The sequence below is a fragment of the Bufo gargarizans genome, unplaced genomic scaffold, assembly GCF_014858855.1.
Source record: "Bufo gargarizans isolate SCDJY-AF-19 unplaced genomic scaffold, ASM1485885v1 original_scaffold_1878_pilon, whole genome shotgun sequence".
Lineage (NCBI taxonomy): Eukaryota > Metazoa > Chordata > Amphibia > Anura > Bufonidae > Bufo > Bufo gargarizans.
In genome coordinates, this window is record NW_025334554.1 from 130,578 (window position 1) to 152,332 (window position 21,755).

At 45.8% G+C, this 21,755-nt stretch overlaps 1 protein-coding gene across 1 annotated transcript in view; it reads left to right on the plus strand.

The window, feature by feature from the left end:
- LOC122923767 (glycine--tRNA ligase) overlaps positions 1-21,755 on the plus strand; it is a 40,088-nt gene that overhangs the window by 10,049 nt on the left and 8,284 nt on the right. Inside the window, exons 3-10 of the mRNA XM_044274603.1 lie at positions 2,399-2,501; positions 4,116-4,257; positions 11,984-12,072; positions 14,004-14,080; positions 14,211-14,356; positions 16,239-16,388; positions 18,525-18,687; positions 18,868-19,032. Of these exons, the coding sequence (XP_044130538.1) occupies positions 2,399-2,501; positions 4,116-4,257; positions 11,984-12,072; positions 14,004-14,080; positions 14,211-14,356; positions 16,239-16,388; positions 18,525-18,687; positions 18,868-19,032 (1,035 nt within the window). The remainder of the gene's footprint in view (positions 1-2,398; positions 2,502-4,115; positions 4,258-11,983; positions 12,073-14,003; positions 14,081-14,210; positions 14,357-16,238; positions 16,389-18,524; positions 18,688-18,867; positions 19,033-21,755) is intronic.

Consider the following 21,755-nt stretch of genomic DNA (forward strand, 5'->3'; position numbering starts at 1 on the left):
TTATGAGATCTGGTTCTTGCAGTGCAGCAACGTAACGAGACTGGTGCAAAAGGGGTAGAAAAACGCATGACAGGAGACCGAGACCTATCTGGTATCGCTGCAACTGTGCTGACCAATAGAATAGCAGCCGGCATGCCGTAGAACAGGGGCCTTTTCAAACAGCTGATCGGCGGGGGTCCCAGGTGTCGGACCCCCACCAATCAGATGCTGATGACCTATCCAGAGGACAGGTCATCAGTCGGATAACCCCTTTAAGCCTTGAGAAGCTGTTGTAATACATATCTATCTATCTATATATAATGACATGTATGTGTGTGTGTTCCGTGATCACTCAAAAACGCAGCCATCGATTTCAACAAAACTTGGCATACACATCCCTTCTACCTGGAAAGAAACCTTGTGGGGGTCTCGGCTCTCTAGGACGTACCGTTCCTGAGAGATCCCCAAAAAATTACCTGCCTTATCCAATACAAGCCTGCCAGCCTTTCTCTTCATATCCCAACTGCCATACACACGGTCACATGACCCTTATCAGCCAATAGAAGCTCGCAGGCCCTTAGTCTTCACACACACACAGTTTTACTCCAGGTTTCCATCACAACCCAGCCATTTTTCTTCACCGCTGTAGGTCAGTGGCACGACACATAGGGCACAACTACACTGCTACATGTGCCGTGCGACAATTTTTATAATGATAGTCTATGGTGTTGCACTGCGGCATGTGACATGCTGCGACGTGACAGTCGCCGGAAAATCCGTCTTGGATGGATTTTTTGCAACGTTCGTGTCGCAGTCGCAGCATGTCACATGACGCAGTGCAACACCATAGACTATCATTCTAAAAATTGTTGAGACAAAATGTCGCGCGACACATGTCATTGTGTAGCCCTAGCATTAAAGGAGCAGGGTACTGTGGAGGTCCCATTTTAAAGTGGCGGGGCAGGGGCAGGGTACTGTGGCGGTCAGTGTTAAAGGGGCGGGGTGCTGTAGAGGTCACTGTTATGGAGGATACTATCGATATCTTGACGACACACACAAACATTAAATGAAATAGATGAAATATACCCGTGCGAAGCCGGATCCTTCTGCTAGCCTTATATAATAATAGGGAGGATTTCTTCCAGCAAACGGACTGGTTCTCCTCGTAAACACTGCGTCTGTTTTATGGCCTTATGCATATAGAGTCCTCAACCTCTAATTAAATCTTATCATAACTTGTAATACTAGTCCTCTGTGCCGTAATATTACTAACTCCACCTGTTCACTGATACATCCTGTATTATACTGCAGAGCTGCACTCACTATTCTGCTGGTGCAGTCACTGTGTACATACATTACTTATCCTGCACTGATCCTGAGTTACATCCTGTATTATACTCCAGAGCTGCACTCACTATTCTGCGGGTGCAGTCACTGTGTACATACATTACTTATCCTGTACTGATCCTGAGTCACATCCTGTATTACACTCCAGAGCTGCACTCACTATTCTGCTGGTGCAGTCACTGTGTACATACATTACTTATCCTGTACTGATCCTGGGTTACATCCTGTATTATACCCCAGAGCTGCACTCACTATTCTGCTGGTGCAGTCACTGTGTATATACATTACTTATCCTGTACTGATCCTGAGTTACATCCTGTATTATACCCCAGAGCCGCACTCACTATTCTGCTGGGGCAGTCACTGTGTACATACATTACTTATCCCGCACTGATCCTGAGTTACATCCTGTATTATACTCCAGAGCTGCACTCACTGTGTACATACATTACTTATCCCGCACTGATCCTGAGTTACATCCTGTATTATACTCCAGAGCTGCACTCACTATTCTGCTGGTGCAGTCACTGTGTACATACATTACTTATCCTGTACTGATCCTGAGTTACATCCTGTATTGTACCCCAGAGCTGCACTCACTATTCTGCTGGTGCAGTCCCTGTGTACATACATTACATTACTTATCCTGTACTGATCCTAAATTACATCCTGTATTATACTCCAGAGCTGCACTCACTATTCTGCTGGTGCAGTCACTGTGTACATACATTACTTATCCTGTACTGATCCTGAGTTACATCCTGTATTATACTCCAGAGCTGCACTCACTATGTACATACATTACTTATCCTGTACTGATCCTGAGTTGCATCCTGACTTATACTCCAGAGCTGCGTTCTGTATTCAGCAGTCTTCAGAGGTGGAATCTCCCAACATTCCCTGCTTGTTCAGTATCTGTATTCTGGGAAATGTAGTCTCTACACCATGTTTCTGACTTATGATCTGAAGGCAAACTTGATGACTTTCCATCAATGACATGTAGAATTTTAAATGCAGCTCTTGAGGTTGTAAATGCCGGCTGTAAACTTGCATTCTATGTTTTTAAATACAGGAATTGTCTCTGCAACCCAAGGATGACATCGTGGACCGAACCAAGATGGAGGACACTCTGAAGAGACGCTTCTTCTACGACCAGGCCTTTGCTATATATGGAGGTGCGGGCTTTACTGGGTGGCTCACCCATAATAGAGCATGGAAGGTGCAGAGAGATTGGGTACTGCGCTTGCTGTCAGTGACTGGGAACCACATTGTTCACATCCAGACCTGTCCTGGCCTGTTACTTCTCCCAGCTGAGGGTTTGTTATAGCAGCAGCACAAATCTCTTTCCTGTCCGGATAGTTTGTTACAATGTATCAGTGCAAGTAACGTGTATCAATCTAGAGAGCAAACTGTTGAGGGTTGTCATGACAGGTTGCTAATATAACAAACCCCTTGCTGTGAGAAGTCTTACGAAGGTCACACGGGGTTAGGCCTCATACACATGACCCTAGTTTTGGTCCGCATATGATCTGCTTTTTTTGTTTTTGGATTGCCGCAGATCTACTTATTTCTATGGAATACGCAAAAAATAAATGTAAATCATACGGCACACGCATGTCATCCATGGGATCATTCCGCAAATCATAGATCATGTCCTAGTCGGGTCCTGTTTTTTCGGAGCTGCAGTACCACACACACAACCTGGGCGAATGGGTGGCGTAAAGCAGCCATGTTTTCATTCTAACGCTGGGAGAACCCCCTAATGAAGGAGGACATTATTAAATGTGCGGCTCATGTCGCCCTCTAGTGTCCATGATCCGGTACTGTAGCTTGATTTCCGTCTGCGTAGATGCAGAGCTCCCTGGGGGGGTGATCCCTCTCTAATTACATTGTGGGGCCGCGTGTCCCTTCATTTACATGATTACAAGAAATCCTTCCTTGCTCTAAGCTTCTAGTCGTGAACTAATTAAAAACTGACGTAGTAGACCGCAGCCAGAGAAGCCTGCACCCTGGCACTCCAAATGTTTCTCACATGCTGGGAGTTGTAGTTTCACTGGGGGAGCGGCAGGGCCGTTTCGTGAATAAGGCGTAACCACTGAATCCTGGCCAGTAGTGCACCTTTCTAATAGACCTCAGTCTTAGGGTCCATTCACACGTCTGTTGTTGCTTTCCTGATCTGTTCCGTTTTTTTGCGGAACAGATCTGGACCCATTCATTTTCAATGGGTCCTGAAAAAAATCGGACAGCACAATGTCAGATTTTTTTTTTTTTAGGACCCATTGAAAATGAATGGGTCCAGATCTGGTCCGCAAAAAACGGAACAGATCAGGAAAGAAACAACGGGCGTGTGAATGGACCCTTAAAGGGATTTTCTGACCTAGGATAGGTAATCAATATTAATATCCTGGAAAATCCCTTTAAGATCTCTGCTTGCTGGGATCTTTCAGGTTTACGCCGACAGGCTGGAATTCCATATAGACCTATAACTTCTCACAGCTGAGGGTTTGTTACAGCTGTGTGAGGTAATGACATCAGCGCCACAAATCTCTCCTGTCCTGATAGTTTGCTACAATGTGTCAGCCCGGTGTCCATACTGGATAGCACTGTAACGAACTCTCTGCTGTGAGAACTACTAGATCTGTACCAGTTTCATCTTCTGGACCATAATCAACCCCTTAAAGGGGGTGTCCGGCCTAGGAGCCAGCAAGTTCAGTGGTGCTGGATTAGCGGACTTCTCCTATAACCGCCATGTATCCCGTCTCTGTACATAACTCTGGTTCTGATTGCAGGGGTGAGCGGCCTCTACGACTTTGGACCCGTCGGGTGCGCTCTAAAGAACAACATCATCCAGGCGTGGAGGCAGCACTTTATACAAGAGGAGCAGATCCTGGAGATCGACTGCACCATGCTCACCCCCGAGTCCGTCCTCCGGTAATGATCCGCAGATGGGGGGAACATGCGGGGGATCAGCCTCTGTGAGGGGGGGGGGGGGAAGCGCACCGACTCTAATCCTGGAGGCTGTTTCTATTCAATGAAAGAAATCGGGCCTTATTAAAATATTGGTCTTTGACGCCCACCTGCAGACTGTTTTATTAGAACCTGCATATAAAATAATGAAGCAACTTTACAGTCTGCTCTGTGTATGCAGCTCTCCTGCAGACCTATGTGTGTCCATGGTTACAGGCTGCGTAAAACCCTGTGTAATGTGTTCCTGCAGTCACCTGTTAAAGGGGTTTATTTTAACCCCTACCCCTGTGTGCATTTTAGGGCCCCCCCCATGCTTTTTATTGTCTCTTTTGAAGAGCTATTACTTTTCTGTTTTTGCTGTTGTTCTCACACGAGGACTTGTTTTCTGCAGGACAAGCTGTAGTTTTTTTAAAGGGGTTATCCAATCCTATAAGAAGCCTGCTGATATTCCGGGCCCCCCACCACACTGAATATACTTACCTGGGTCCCCGCAACCTGTGCCGCACTTGGTCCCTGCACCGCTGCTGCTTCTCCCATTGCGCGGATGAAAACATCCCCCATCGGGGCAGGGGGGGATCGTCCCCTTCCCACGCCTGCCATTGGCAGCCCCCCACACCGGATGTTTTCATCCAAACACGGGGAGAAGCAGCGACGTGGGCGGGGGGGCAGGTAAGTAGAATCTGTGTGAGGGGTGCAGGATATGGGGGGACATTTTATAGTATTGGATAACCCCTTTAATGGCACCATTTTGGGGTACACATAAGGCTACTTTCACACTTGCGTTCGGAGCGGATCCGTCTGGTATCTGCACAGACGGATCCGCTCCTATAATGCAAACGATGGTATCCGTTCAGAACGGATCCGTCTGCATTATATTTCAGAAAAAAGTCTAAGTGTAATTTGTAGTCAGACGGATCCGTTTGAAATTGCACCATATTGTGTCAACGTCAAACGGATCTGTCCCCATTGACTTCCATTGTAAGTCTGGACGGATCCGTTTGGCTCCGCACGGCCAGGCGGACACGAAAATGCTGCAAGCAGCGTTCGGGTGTCCGCCTGCTGAGCGGAGCGGAGGACAAACTGTGCCAGACTGATGCATTCTGAGCGGATCCGCATCCACTCAGAATGCATTAGGGCTGGACGGATGCGTTTGGGGGCGCTTGTGAGAGCCTTCAAACGGAACTCACAAGCGGAACCCCGAACGCAAGTGTGAAAGTAGCCTTACTTACAGATTAACTTATTAGGGGGAATAGGAAAAAAACAGCAATACCGCCACTGAGTTTTTGGGTTAGAAATTTGGCGGCATTCGAACATTATAACCTTTTATTCTCTGGTTATAATTATATTTTTTTAACATTTTACTACTTTTTGCACAATAAAACCCCTTTAAAAAAAAAAAAAATAAAAAAAATATTATATATATTATATTAGATTATATTATAATTTTTTTTTTTTTTTTTTTTTTTATTTGGTTCCATGGAGCTGTGTGAGAGCTTGATTTTTGTAGGATGACTTTTAATTTTAATTATCATCATTTTGGGGTAAATAACACTTTTTTGATTTTTGTGGGCAATCGTGGCACAGATACTGATCCCGTAGGACAGAGGGATAAAACTTAACATTACATTTTTGGTCAATCTAAAATTATAGACACCAGAGGAGGAGCCTCTACACCAAACAAAAATTATTAACAAGACAGCCCAGCGGGCAAAATAGTACATATATAGATAGTGTGACCAGGATGTTATAAAAAGCAGGAACCTTCTCACCCGATTGTGGATCAGGATGTCTCATGAGGAAGACTGGAGGTGGAAACGGTCCTTTGATGCTTCTCGTTCACACAGAAAGGATAGGTATGCCCCTTCAGATTGGGTGGGTGACGGGGTGGTTGACCCTATTTTGCCCGCTGGGCTGTCTTGTTAATAATTTTTGTTTGGTGTAGAGGCTCCTCCTCTGGTGTCTATAATTGTAGATTGACCAAAAATTAAATGTTAAGTTTTATCCCTCTGTCCTACGGGATCAGTATTCATGCTACATAATTTTGGGATTTAGTGGGCCTGTCTGACATACCTGGCCCTATAGTTAAATTCTTTCTATTCCGTATACTAGGCATGGCGGGTTTTCTTGCTACCGGCTTTAGTGCAGAAAACTGGCTCACTGAGGCTAGAGAGATTTTTTCAGAAAAAGAATTCTCACAGAAAAAATACACCCCGTGATTTAACGCAGCTTTCAAAGAACTGACTGACATATACAAGGACCAAATTCTCTCCTGGTGGGAGGTGCAAAGCCTGGAAAGTTATCTGAAGCACAATATCGTGCCCAGAGGTCTTAGGATTGCACTCCTACCAGGAACCAGATTCCGTAACCCAGGTTTTCTTAGTAAATGGGAAAAAGAAGCCACAGAAAGTTCCCTGAGACTAATGCGTCTTCTGCTCATAGAGGAGAAAAATAATCTTGAGACTCTGAATAAAAAACTGATTGTGAGCATTGAATCGGCTCAGGTATTCTCACAGGAAGCCGAATTTGCGAATAAGGAGAAACAACTCCAGAACCTCCTTGAAAAATACCAATACCACCTGAAGGAGCGCAAGCACCGGCAGTTTGTGAGGGACCTGGCCGATTTCAAAGATAACAGAGTCTACTCCTCCATTGCTAATAGGAGGGACACTACAGGAGCCATAATTGAACAATCATCCACTGACACCGATTGCTCAGACTCTGATAACACATCTAAGGGTTCAAGATCTTCCTCACGGGGAGGTAACCGCCGTGGGCGTCAGAAGGGGAATTCACGAGGACGGGGGCAATATCAAGGTACCCCCAACCCTCGTTTTTGAGGGACAGGCCAACACCAAGGTCCATCAATCCCGCAACAGACGTATCCATTGCGGAATCGCCTGCAACAACCTCCAAACCCATAGGTCCTCAGGTAGTTAACCTTTCGTCTCGTAATCTTAGTTTCACTGAGATTGAGGTTCTCCAATTGGGCCTTTCTTTCGTTCCCACCCCCTCTTTTAATCAGTTTGAAACATTTAAAGATCTCAATCTATTTGTCAGGAAGGTCCGTTGGCATAAGTTCCACATACTCCAGGATAAAAAACAGTGCCGTGAGTTAGGTATACCCCTGGACATTTTAGCGGACGTCCGCCTGCTATATGGACTAGACGGAGAACTTGACAAACTAGAAGGTCAGGGACCATTTACTAATCTTAAGCTTAAGAGTAATAGGATGCCTCCCAATCTGGGTGAGCTGTCGTGTGTGGATGTCTTCTTCAGTACGGTCTCGCAGGAGATTGACAATTTACGTCCCACTTTCCATTCTAATATTGACCAGGCCCATGCCACCGCTGTATCTAGTCTGGAGACTGATCACTCTATAGTGATCAAGCCCTCCGATAAAGGGGGCAACACGGTGGTCATGGACCATGGCCAATATACGGATATGTGCGAGGCCCTGCTGAGGGATTCATCCACGTACGAGGTTCTTTCTGCGAACCCAACAAATAGATATAGACTAGAGTTGAAAAGCATTCTTGATGAAGCTAAAACTGCGTCTATTATCTCTGAGGACGAACATAAATTCATGTTGCCCACTCATCCACGCTTGGCGACATTTTATTGTCTGCCCAAACTCCACAAGGGAACACGTCCTTTGAAAGGGCGCCCCATTGTATCCGGGGTAGGGAACTTATCCCAAAATGTAGGGATTTATGTGGACCGTGTTTTAGCCCCTTTTGTGACTTCGCTACCATCTTACACTCGGGATACTACACATTTGCTCAAACAACTGGAGGGCATTCACGTCGATAACACGAGCCTTCTGGCGAGTATCGATGTGGAGGCCCTCTACTCCAACATTCCTCACACCCTTGGAATGAAGGCAGTTGAGCATTTTCTTAGTACCCGTGGTTGTTAGTACCACGCCCACAGCCTCTTTGTCCTCTCCCTCCTTGAGTTTACCTTGACCACCAATGTCTTCTCTTTTAATGGGAGACTCTACCACCAGCTCAGGGGCACTGCGATGGGGTGTTCCTGTGCCCCGTCGTACGCCAATCTGTTCCTGGGCTGGTGGGAGGAGACCCTGGTCTTTAGGGATGAATGTTCCATTCTCTTGGACCGGGTCGGCTTGTGGGCGCGGTACATTGACGACATCTTCATCATTTGGAACGGGGACGATGTTTCGTTCCGTTCACTGGTGAAGATGTTCAATGACAACCACATCGGCATGCACTTTACTTGTGAGGTTGGGGGCACCATGTTACCATTTCTTGATGTCCTCATCTCCCACACACCTGCTGGCGTTCTGGAGACGTCGATTTACCGTAAACCGACGTCTACCAATACCCTGCTTAGGTGGGAGAGCAGTCATCCTCTCCCACTTAGGCGGGGTATTCCTAAGGGGCAATACCTCAGAATCAGGCGCAACTGCTCCACGAAAAGAGAATTTGTCAGACAAGCTGCCGACCTACGTACAAGGTTCCTTCAACGTGGCTATCCCGACAAGGTCCTAAGGAGAGCATTTGAGTTTGCATTACACTCAGATAGAACATCCCTCCTTGTTCCTAAACCCTGCACTACGCCATCTTCAAACATCATTCGCCCCATTATGACCTATGATAGGGCCGCTGGGGAAGTTAGACGCATCCTTCAAAAAAATTGGGGTATTCTCCAACTAGACCCTGATTTGAAAGAAGTGGTGGGGGACTACCCTCACGTCACTTACCGCCGAGGACGGAGTCTTCGTGATACATTAGTGTCGAGTGAATTCATACCCCCACCCTCTGTGTCAGGTTCAGCTTGGCTCAAATCGGACATCAAGGGATGCTTTAGATGCAGCGGGTGTATTGCCTGTCCCCACCTAAAAACCGGTAAAGACTTTTGTAGCACGGTTACAGGGAAGATATATCATATACACCACTTCATCAATTGCAGGACCCGTGGCGTTGTTTATCTCCTGTCGTGCGAATGCGGCAAGGGATACGTAGGGAAAACTATCCGGGAGCTGCGCAGACGTGTCGGTGAACATCTTGGCGACATAGCCAAAGCTAAGGACACTCCGGTCGCCAATCATGTTCACCGTCAACACAATGGGAAAGCCCGCATCACTGTGATGGGCATTGACCGTGTTCTACCCCCCAAACGCGGAGGGGACTGGGACCGTGCCATATTGCAGCGCGAATTGCGCTGTATTTACTATTTGAAAACAGTGACCCCCATGGGATTAAATGAACAGCTCAATTTTAGCTGTTTTATTTGATTATCCGGTTATCTGTACTCTCTCTTCCCCCGCCGGGCCGGTTATACCCCTCCTTTGGCCGATGTACATTTGAATCTGCCTCTAATAGTCTAGTTTATTTACTTCATATAAATGAAATGTTACCATGGATCCTTATAACCTTGGATCCACTTGGCAATTAATTGTGTAACCATGAACAAATGTGCTCAATTCTTTTGCCCACACACCAATCCGCCACCTGCCAATACACCTTAGGTTTCCTCCTCGGCGCTGGGGCAGTGGGCGTGCTCTTTACCCCACATCCCCTGACGAAGCCACGGAGTGTGGCGAAACATGTCGGGAGGGGTGGTATGACGTCCTGTATTTTAAACAGTGCCTGAAATGTTAGGGACTAGTAATAAAAGAGTACGCTGCAGAGACAGCACCAGACATTGAGGAGTGGAATAGAGCATGCCACATGAGCGGTTTAGCGCGAACAGTGACTTCTATGGATGAAATAGAGCAGTCAGTAGCACAAAAGTGTATAGTGTAGCCTAGAGACAAGTGAATGGAGCAGACTAGTGGCAGCTTCAAAAGTACACACAAACCTAGCAACATTGTTTACTGTTGTCCAGCCTGAATATAAAGGCCGAACGATAAAAGGATCTTAATAGGAGCGCCCAATCTGCCATCACATTGTATGAATGCACAAACAAAGTAACAGCAGAGGCTTGTAGGTGCAGCTATACCCCATATAAATGAATGGGAGGCACTGCACTCCATAGTGGCTACATGTGACAAAGGCAAATACATTTACACACTCCAATTGTACCCTCCACCAGACACTGATAATTTTAAGTTTTCTATAGTTGTTTGGTTCATCTATTTTAAAATAATAATCAATAAAGAAATATTTATATTTTCAGTTAGGGACCCCTACAGGGAATTTAGGGTCTGAATAGACCATAGATGCGTTATTACTCTTTTCGGCCCGACGCGCCCCGTGACCAGTTACTGGTCATGTGATCCATCGCATGCCGTGCGGCGTCATCTCCTGGCGACGCGCTCCACGGGCCGCGTCTGGGTGAAACGCACGCTCACCTCCTGCGTTCCACCGGGCATGTGACATTCTGTTCACCTAGTCACATGCCCGGAAGAAGGAAGCGGCAGGGGAACCCGGCGGGATTGGAGTGTATTTAAGACACAGAGTGGTGAGTACACTCTGCTGACAGCCTGCCCTCGGATTAACCATCCTGTGGCCCAGTGTTATCCTATAGCTGGCACCCACTGGTGCATCTATATTGTATGACATAATTTTTAATGCGGTCATGCCCTGTGTGTTTTAGCCAGAGTTTTTCGTACTACTCTGTCTCTTTGGTCGCACAGACCCAATCCATAGCCCTGTGTGCACCATTGATCTCCCCTGATGATTTTCTGTGACGAACTGAAACGTGACACGTAGGGAGCATTTTTTAGGGACTACTAGGGTTTCTGTCCCCACAGGGCCAGGTATCCGGACAGGGACGCTCCTTGCGGGGTAAGTCCCCGTATAGATAGGTAGGGCATACTAGCCCCTGCCCCCCTTCTTAGGGTCGCCTAGGGTCAACCACCCCGTCACCCACCCAATCTGAAGGGGCATACCTATCCTTTCTGTGTGAACGAGAAGCATCAAAGGACCGTTTCCACCTCCAGTCTTCCTCATGAGACATCCTGATCCACAATCGGGTGAGAACGTTCCTGCTTTTTATAACATCCTGGTCACACTATCTATATATGTACTATTTTGCCCGCTGGGCTGTCTTGTTAATAATTTTTGTTTGGTGTAGAGGCTCCTCCTCTGGTGTCTATAATTTTAGATTGACCAAAAATGTAATGTTAAGTTTTATCCCTCTGTCCTACGGGATCAGTATTCTTGGACTTTAACAGGCAATCGTCTGATTGCTCCTATAATACACCGTACTGCTTATGCAGTGCAGTGTATTATACGGTCACTGCTATACATTTACCAGCTGGACGTGCCAGAGAGGCTCAGCCTGATGGGCATACATAGGAGGCAGGCCTAGGACCTTCATTTGGCCCCAGGCTGCCATATGAAGACATTGGCACCTCGCAATCTCATTTGCGGGGTGATGATGGGAGATAGAGGGAGCTCCCTCCCTCTAAGCCACTTAGATGCTGTGGTTGCTATTGATCATGACATCTAAGGGGTTAAATGCCCTGTGAATTAGGTGGTCATTAAGGGGTTAATCAATCCTACTATAATAGGTGCCGCCCCTCTTGGACTGTAGTGGTCTCTAATGGAGAATCACATGACCAGCCCTATTCATCAGAAAACTCATGCTGCGCATGCGCAGATTTCCCCTGCGCAGTTTGTATATATATTTTTTGTGGGGGTTCCTGATGGACGGGTCTAGTCACGTGATGGGGTAAGGGTCATCTCCATACTTAGTCCTCATCTGCTTATCTTGCTGGCAGGACGTCCGGACACGTAGACAAGTTTGCAGATTTCATGGTTAAAGACGTCAAGAATGGAGAGTGCTTCCGAGCCGACCATCTTCTAAAAGGCAAGTAAAGCACCGCTGCGTCCCAGTAACCGTCTCCAACTTTGCAGCCATTTTTTAAACTAGCATCAAAAAATAAATTAAACAACTTTCCAAGTACAGCTCCAATACTATGTGTCTCCATGGTAACAGACTACAAGCCAGCTCTCGGTAGTCTGATTCTGCATTTAAACTCCCTTTTATCACCTGTTAACTAGAAATGATAGACTCCTGGCTGCATGTACAGTCGTGGCCAAAAGTTTTGAGAATGACACAAATATTAGTTTTCACAAAGTTTGCTGCTAAACTGCTTTTAGATCTTTGTTTCAGTTGTTTCTGTGATGTAGTGAAATATAATTACACGCACTTCATACGTTTCAAAGGCTTTTATCGACAATTACATGACATTTATGCAAAGAGTCAGTGTTTGCAGTGTTGGCCCTTCTTTTTCAGGACCTCTGCAATCCGACTGGGCATGCTCTCAATCGCCTTCTGGGCCAATTCCTGACTGATACAACCCATTCTTTCATCATCACTTCTTGGAGTTTGTCAGAATGAGTGGGTTTTTGTTTGTCCACCCGCCTCTTGAGGATTGACCACAAGTTCTCAATGGGATTAAGATCTGGGGAGTTTCCAGGCCATGGACCCAAAATGTCAACGTTTTGGTCCCCGAGCCACTTAGTTATCACTTTTGCCTTATGGCACTGTGCTCCATCATGCTGGAAAATGCATTGTTCTTCACCAAACTGTTGTTGGATTGTTGGAAGAAGTTGCTGTTGGAGGGTGTTTTGGTGCCATTCTTTATTTTTGGCTGTGTTTTGGGGCAAAATTGTGAGTGAGCCCACTCCCTTGGATGAGAAGCAACCCCACACATGAATGGTCTCAGGACGCTTTACTGTTGGCATGACACAGGACTAATGGTAGCGCTCACCTTTTCTTCTCCGGACAAGCCTTTTTCCTGATGCCCCAAACAATCGGAAAGAGGCTTCATCGGAGAATATGACTTTGCCCCAGTCCTCAGCCGTCCATTCACCATATTTTCTGCAGAAGATCAATCTGTCCCTGATGTTAGTTTTTTTGTGTGAGAGAAGTGGCTTCTTTGCTGCCCTTCTTGACACCAGGCCATCTTCCAAAAGTCTTCTCCTCACTGTGCGTGCAGATGCCCTCACACCTGCCTGCTGCCATTCCTGAGCAAGCTCTGCACTGGTGGCACTCCGATCCCGCAGCTGAATCCTCTTTAGGAGACTATCCTGGCGCTTGCTGGACTTTCTTGGACGCCCTGAAGCCTTGTTAACAAGAATTGAACCTCTTTCCTTGAAGTTCTTGATGATCCTATAAATTGTTGATTGAGGTGCAATCTTAGTAGCCACAATATCCCTGCCTGTGAAGCCATTTTTATGCAACGCAATGATGGCTGCACGCGTTTCTTTGCAGGTCACCATGGTTAACAATGGAAGAACAATGATTTCAAGCATCACCCTCCTTTTAACAGGTCAAGTCTGCCATTTTAACCCAATCAGCCTGACATAATGATCTCTAGCCTTGAGCTCGTCAACATTCTCACCTGAGTTAACAAGACGATTACTGAAATGATCTCAGCAGGTCCTTTTAATGACAGCAATGAAATGCAGTGGAAAGGTTTTTTGGTATTAAGTTAATTTTCATGGCAAAGAAGGACTATGCAATTCATCTGATCACTCTTCATAACATTCTGGAGTTTATGCAAATTGCTATTATAAAAACATAAGCAGCAACTTTTCCAATTTCCAATATTTATGTAATTCTCAAAACTTTTGGCCACTACTGTACACATCTCCCATTGAATGCAGTAATAAATCTGTATGCAGTTAGCGCCACCTAGTGCCGGCATTTGTTTGTGTCTGTTTTTTTTTTTTAAATGAGACCTCTCTTTGAGATCTTTCATACTTATCCGCTCTTCCTCCTTTTTGCTGCAGCTCACCTTCAGAAGCTGATGTCTGACAAGAAGTGTCCGGCGGAAAAGAAGGCAGAGATGGAGAACGTCCTGACGCAGGTGACATTGTTAACCCCTTCCTCGCCCAATGGCCCTTTAAGCATGGTTTACTTTGGTTGCTGGGGCTTTATCCAGCAGACTTGTTTTCTGTATTGTCTTAAGTCTCACCGTCTCTCCTCTCGTTGCATAGATGGACAACTACGGTCAGCAGGACCTGGCGGATCTATTCGTCAAATACAATGTGAAATCTCCCATCACTCAGAATGACCTCTCTCCTCCGGTGTCCTTCAATCTGATGTTCAAAACGTCCATCGGTCCTGGGGGTAACATGACAGGGTGTGTAACCAGTCCTCTCTCCTAGGTTCACCAGCCTCTTGAGTTCTCTTTACCTTCTGGAAGTAGTCGCCTTGCCGCTGTCAGCCATATTGGCTCTTGCAGGGCTAATTTGACTCCTTCCCCTCCCATTTTCTGCTCTCCCTTTCAGCCGGACCTCATGAGGGTTCACTAGAGGAATACACTATTGAATATTTGTAATAAATCCGAAAAAATCAACAGACAACCGTGGCACACCAACCTGACCAAAAAACTCAGACAAGCTGCCAGGGCTGCCGAGCAGCGATGGCAGAAATCCCATTCTATGGATCACTTCATCACATACGAGCAATCCCTCCTCATATTCAAATCCTCACTCGCTGATGCAGAACAGGCGACTTCTCATCTCTCATATCTTCCCTGTCCCACAGCCCTAAACAACTTTTTAACTCCCTTCTCCGTCCCCCAGCGCCCCCCCTCCTCTCCTCTCTTCTCTGCAGAGGACTTTGCCACATACTTCAAACAAAAGATAGTCGACATCAGAGAAAGCTTCACTACACAGTCCCCACAGACCCTCTACACAACTGCTCAGTCCTCTTCTCCCAAAACCAGCTTCTCCACCATTACAGAAGAAAAACTCTCCACTCTACTCTCCAGACCACATCTGACCACCTGTGCACTTGACCCAATCCCATCCCATCTGGTCCAGACATCACCACCTTATTATCCAGAATCCCACAATGTATCTTTTATATCATCCTTCTCCTCTCATTTTCTAAAACTTAACATGGATAAAACAGAATTCATCATCTTTCCCCCATCTTGCTCAACTCCCCCAACAGACCTATCTGTCACGATCAATGGCTGCACACTCTCCCCAGTCAACAAAGCCCGCTGCCTTGGAGCGACCTTGGATTCTGCCCTTTCCTTCTGACCACACATCAAAGCCCTTTCCACCACCTGCCGCCTCCAACTCAAAAACATCTCCCGCATCCGCGCTTTCCTTAACTTCGAATCTGCGAAAATGCTTGTACATGCCCTCATCATCTCCCGCCTAGACTACTGCAACACTCTCCTCTGTGGCCTAGCACTCTCGCACCCCTCCAATCTATCCTCAACTCTGCTGCCGACTAATCCACCTCTCACCCTGTTACTCCTCTGCCTCTCCCCTCTGCCAATCCCTTCACTGGCTACCCATTGCCCAGCAAATTCACTTCAAAGTACTAACAAATACATACAAGGCGTCCATAACCTGTCCCCTGCCTACATCTCTGAGCTACTTTCCCGATACACCCCCACACGCACTATCCGATCCTCACAAGACCTCCTTCTCTCCTCTCCTCCTATCTCCTCTTCCCACAATCGCCTTCAAGATTTCTCCTGTGCATCCCCCATACTCTGGAACTCGCTGCCCCAACATATCAGACTCTCACCGACAGGGGAATCCTTCAAAAGAAACCTGAAAACCCACCTCTTCAGACAAGCCTACAACCAGTGACTCTGCTGCCTCTATACCGCCATGACCCGCTTCACCCGCACCTACTGTGTCCTTCTCCCATACCATGTAGATCGTAAGCCCTCGCGGGCAGGGCCCTCTGTCCTTCTGTACCAGATTGTAACTCGTCTTGTTTATGATTAGTGCAATTGTCTGTATTATGTATGTGCGCCGCTTATCATATGTACAGCGCTATGGAATGAATGGCGCTTTAATAATAATAATAATAATAATAATTGGTATGTAGAGGTTATACAAGATTTGGCCAGATATGAGACTGGAAGTAGCTAACTTCTTTTCCTGCCATAGAAATCAATATGGCTGCGGCTGAGACATTACACAGAGCTCTGGAAATATTGAAAGTAACAAGGTCACTTTTATTTTATTTTATTTTATTTTATCCAAAAACAGGTATCTGAGGCCAGAAACGGCGCAGGGAATCTTCCTCAACTTCAAGCGTCTCTTAGAATTTAATCAGGGAAAACTGCCATTTGCTGCTGCTCAGATAGGGAACTCCTTCAGAAACGAGATCTCCCCCCGATCTGGACTCATCAGAGTAAGGTACGTCTGTGTGTGAGCGCTGTGTGGCTCAGTACAAGGGTCCTGCAGTGATGCTTCTTAAAGGGGTTGTCCAGGATTTAAATATTTCTGACCTATCCTCAGGGGTAGCTCGTCGGTATCTGATTGGTGGAGGTCTGACTCCCACTTAGCTGCTTGAAGGGGTCATGGTGTCTGACTGAGTGTTAGTATACCATGCACAGCGCCGAAGAGTGTGTAGTGGCTGTGTTTGGTATTGCAGTCCAGGCCCATTCACTTAAATGAGGCTGAGCTGCACAAAGGCCATGTGGCTGATGAACGAGGCTGCCCGAACAACTAGTGAGATGGTTCTGGGGATCAAACCCCCCCACCACCAGATATGGACGACCTGTCCACATGTCCCTGACAATCCCTTTTTAATGACGTTCCTCTCCCAAGTTTAATATGTCTGTATGAGGGGGCTCCTGCCTAGCAGAGATTGATGCAGTAGGTTGTAGTCGGCCTCCTGCCAGCAGAGGGCGCACATGTTGGGTGATTGTGGAAAGACCTTGCATTGACTACTGGGGGAGTCCTCTTCTGACACCTTGGTTGGGGGATGTAGCCCTGCTGCTGCTAAAGGATGCTGCGACTATGAGGGGGCTACACTAACTATTGAATAAGTGAAGGGGGGCTTCTGTGCCTGCTATGGGGTTGCTAGAAATTAGGTAAGGTGTCGTCTGCTCAGAGAACTTGGGGGCACACCATAGTTTTAATAGCTTACGGTTCTGGTGACAGAACCTTAACCCCTTATGCACCGCATCATTACTGCATCAATATGGCTGGGCTTGTGGCACACAGTAGATGCTGATGATTGCAACCCAGGCCTGCAGTCAGTACAACGGTGACATCTGAGTGGCTAGGGAGGCACAGGGGGCACGTTGCAGGAGTCACCTGCGGTAAATTCAGTGGATTGGACATGATTTGGAAAGACACAGCCCTGTCTATAATAAGATCTCACAGCTGACAATGCATCAGAGCAAAATCCAAGCCATGAGGAGGCAAGAACTGCCTGTAGAGCTCAGAGACGGGACTGTGTGGAGGCACAGGTCTGGAGAAGGGGACAAAAACATTTCAACTGCACTAAAGGTTTCCCAGCGCACAGTGGTCTCCATAATTCTTACATGGAAGAAGTCTGGAACAACCAGGACTCTCCCTAGAGCTGTTGTCCCACCAAACTATAAGTAATCGGGGAAGAAGGGCCTTAGTAAGAGATGTGACCAAGAATCGAATGGTCACTATGGCTGACCTCCAAAGGTCCTGTGTGCAGAAGGTCAACCTCCTCCATGGCAGAGTGGCCAGAAAGAAACATCTCCTCAGTAAAGGAGAAGAAAGCCGCCTTAAAAATAAGGCTCCTAAAGAACTTTTTTTTTAGAAACAAGATTCTCTGGTCTGATAAAATCAAGATGGAACTTTTTGGCCTCTATTCTAAGTGTCATGTCTGGAGGAACCCAGGCCCTGCTCATCACCTGCCCCGTACCATCCCTACAGTGAAGCATGGTGGTGGCAAGATCATGCTGGTTGGGGGCAGGGAGATTGGTCAGGGTGGAGGTAAAGCTGAATGGAGTAGAGTACAGAGATATTCTTAATGAGATCCTGATCCAGAGCTCTGGACCTCAGACTGGGACGAAGGTTTGCCTTCCAACAAGACGATGCCAGGAGTGGCTGAGGGACAACTCTGTGAATGTCCTTGAGTGTCCCAGCCAGAGCCCTGAACCCCATGGAACATCTCTGGAGAGACCTGAAAATGGCTGTCCACCGACGGCTCCATCCAACCTGACAGAACGTCATGGGCTCTGCAGAGAACGGCAGAAAATCCCCAAATCCAGGTGCAAACCTTGTGGCATCATCTCCAAGAAGACTGGAGGCTGAAATCGCTGCCAAAGGGGCTTCAACTGAGTCCTGAGTAGAGGGTCTGAAGACTTGGGGTTTGTCCATAAATTTTTTTAGTTTTTCCTTTCTCGCTATGGGGGATTGAGTGCAGAATGATGGGGGAACTTGTAGCACCGCAATGAATTGTTGGTAATGTTAAGATTTATTTATTTGGTGACCGCCTCATCCTCTGATCTGATTGAGCAGAGTTTTAGAAATCTTGTGATAAAACCCCAATTCTGCTCTTTACAGGGAATTCACCATGGCAGAAATAGAGCACTTTGTGGACCCCAACGAGAAGGATCACCCCAAATTTGAGAATGTGGCCGACTTGAGCATCCTCTTGTACTCCTCCAAAGCTCAGCTCAGTGGGGAGTCTGCCAAAAAAATGAGGCTCGGCGATGCTGTGGAACTGGTGAGTTATTGCGAGGTGGCCGGCTGATGGGGGGGGGGGGGGGGGGGGCCCTTTTATTGCCTCCGTGATAGGACGTTTATATAAGGGCTTCACCCAGTTAACCCTTTTATAGACCTTCTGTACTCGTCTTAATAAAGAATGCGGGCAGTATTGATATCTGACTCTTCCACTTTGGCGCAGGGCATCATCAATAACTCTGTCCTGGGATACTTCATCGGAAGGATCTACCTATACCTCACTAAAGTCGGGATCTCTCCAGACAAGCTGAGATTCCGGCAGCACATGGAGAACGAGATGGCGCACTATGCCTGCGACTGCTGGGACGCCGAGTCTAAAACCTCCTATGTGAGTATCCAAAGTCTTCACCTGATGAGCCGCTCACGGAGAGGGGTGTCCCATCGGGAATGTTGGTTCTGTGGGCTCAGTTCTGCAGAATTTGGTTAACAGTCCCATTAAAATTGAAAGGGTGGCCATATAGTGCACTGGTACCCCAGAAAAAGGGGAGACCTTTTATTCACTATCTCGGTGCTTAACCCCTTAACGAATCAGCCCTATTTCACCTTAAGGACTTGGCCATTTTTTGCAAATCTGACCAGTGTCACTTTATGTGGTGATAACTTTAAAATGCTTTTACTTATCCAGACCATTCTGAGATACCAAATTTACCAAAATTTGGGAAAAATTATGCTAATTTCCAAGTCTCAATTTCTCTACTTCTATAATGCATAGTAATACCTCCAAAAATAGCTATTAGTTTACATTCCCCATATGTGTACTTTATGTTTGGATCATTTTGGGAATGCCATTTTATTTTTTGGGGATGTTACAAGGCTTAGAAGTTTAGATGCAAATCTTGAAAATTTTCAAAAACCCACTTTTTAGGGACCAGTTCAGGTCTGAAGTCACTTTGTGAGACTTCCATAATAGAAACCACCCAAAAGTGACCCCATTCTAGAAACTACACCCCTCAAGGTATTCAAAACTGATTTTACAAACATTATTAACCCTTTTAGGTGTTCCCCAAGAGTTGATGGCAAATGGATATGAAATTTCAGAATTTCAATTTTTTGTTTGCCAAATTTTCCATTTTAATCAATTTTTTTCCACTAACAAAGCAAGGGTTAACAGCCAAACAAAACTCTGTATTTATTGCCCTGACTCTGCGGTTTACAGAAACACCCCATATGTGGTCGTACACCACTCTACGGCCCCACGTCAGGGCGTAGAGGGAAAGGAACGCCGTGTGGTTTATTTACACCATGTCCCATTTGAAGCCCCCTGATGCACCCCTAGAGTAGAAACTCCAAAAACGTGACCCCATTTTGGAAACTACGGGATAAGGTGGCAGTTTTTATGGTACTAGTTTAGGGTACATATGATTTTGGTTGCTCTATATTACACTTTTTGTGAAGCAAAGTAACAAAAAATAGAAATTCTGAAATTTCATCTCCATTTGCCATTGACTCTTGTGGAACACTTAAAGGGTTGACAAAGTTTGTAAAATCAGTTTTGAATACCTTGAGGGGTGAAGTTTCTTAAATGGGGTCACTTTTTTTGGAGTGTCTACTCTAGGAGTGCATCAGGGGGGCTTCAAATGGGACATGGTGTCAAAAAACTGCCTTCCAAAATCCATATGGCATTCCTTTCCTTCTGCGCAATGCCGTGTGCCCGTACAGACGTTTACGTTCACCTATGGGGTGTTTCTGTAAACTAAAGAATCGGGGCAATAAATATTGAGTTTTGTTTGGCTGTTAACCCTTGCTTTGTTACGGGAAAAAATGGATTAAAATGGAAAATTTGCCCAAAAATACCTGTTTTGGCACAGTTTTTATTTTTTATTTACAACGTTCATCTGACAGATTAGATCATGTACTATTTTTATAGAGCAGGTTGTTACGGACGCAGGGATACCTAATGTTTACTTTTTTAAATTTATTTAAGTTTTACACTATCATTTTTGAAACCCAAAAAAAAATCATTTTAGGGTCTCCATAGTTTATTTTTATTTTTTGGGCGAGGGTCTCATTTTTTGCAGGATGAGATGACTGTTTTAATGGTATGATTTTGGGGTACATACGACTTTTTTGATCACTTTTATTACCATTTTTTGGAAGTAAGGTGACAAAATGATGGCTTTTTTTTTATTTATTTTTTACGTTGTTCACCTGAGGGGTTAGATCATGTGATATTTTTATAGAGCAGGTTCTTACGGACACGGCAATACCTAATAATATGTATTCCTTTTTTTATTTTTTAAGGTTTTACACAATATCATTTTTGAAACAAAAAAATCATTTTAGTGTCTCCATATTATTTTTTTTTGGGCCATTTTCTCATGTAAGGGCTCATTTTTTGCGGGATGAGACGACGGTTTGAATGGTACTATTTTGGCGTACATACGACTTTTTTGATCACTTTTATTACCTTTTTTGGGGAAATAAGGTGAGCAAAATTTCAATTTTATCATAGTATTTATTTTTTATGGCGTTCACCGTGCGGGAAATGTAACATGACCGTTTTATAGATCGGGTCGTTACGGAGGCGGTGATATATAACGTGTAGGGAATTTGATAAAAAAAAATTTTTTAATCAGGGATAAATGTGTGTTAACTTTTTTTTTACTTTTTTACCCAGACCCACTTGGTTCTTGAAGATCCAGTGGGTCTGATGTCTGTATAATACAGTACAGTACACTATATTTCAATCACACTTTGGCCTCATGCACACGACCGTTGTGTGCACCCGTGGCCGTTGTTCCGTTTTCCGTGATTTTCTGCGGACCCTTGACTTTCAATGGGTCCGTTGAAAACTCGGAAAATGCACCGTTTGTCATCCGCCTCCGTGATTAGTGTTTCCTGTCCGTCAAAAAAAATATGACCTGTCCGTGGATCCTCCAAAAATCAAGGAAGACCCACGGACGAAAAAACGGTCTGCCGTGCGGCAGTGATCAAAACTACACAGGGTGTACCGGTACGCCCTAAAGGGTTAAAATAGACAATCCCTTTAATGCCTATTCAAAAGTTCAGTGCCCTGTCTGACCAGCTCATCCCGTGGGGGGTCTCTTGTGC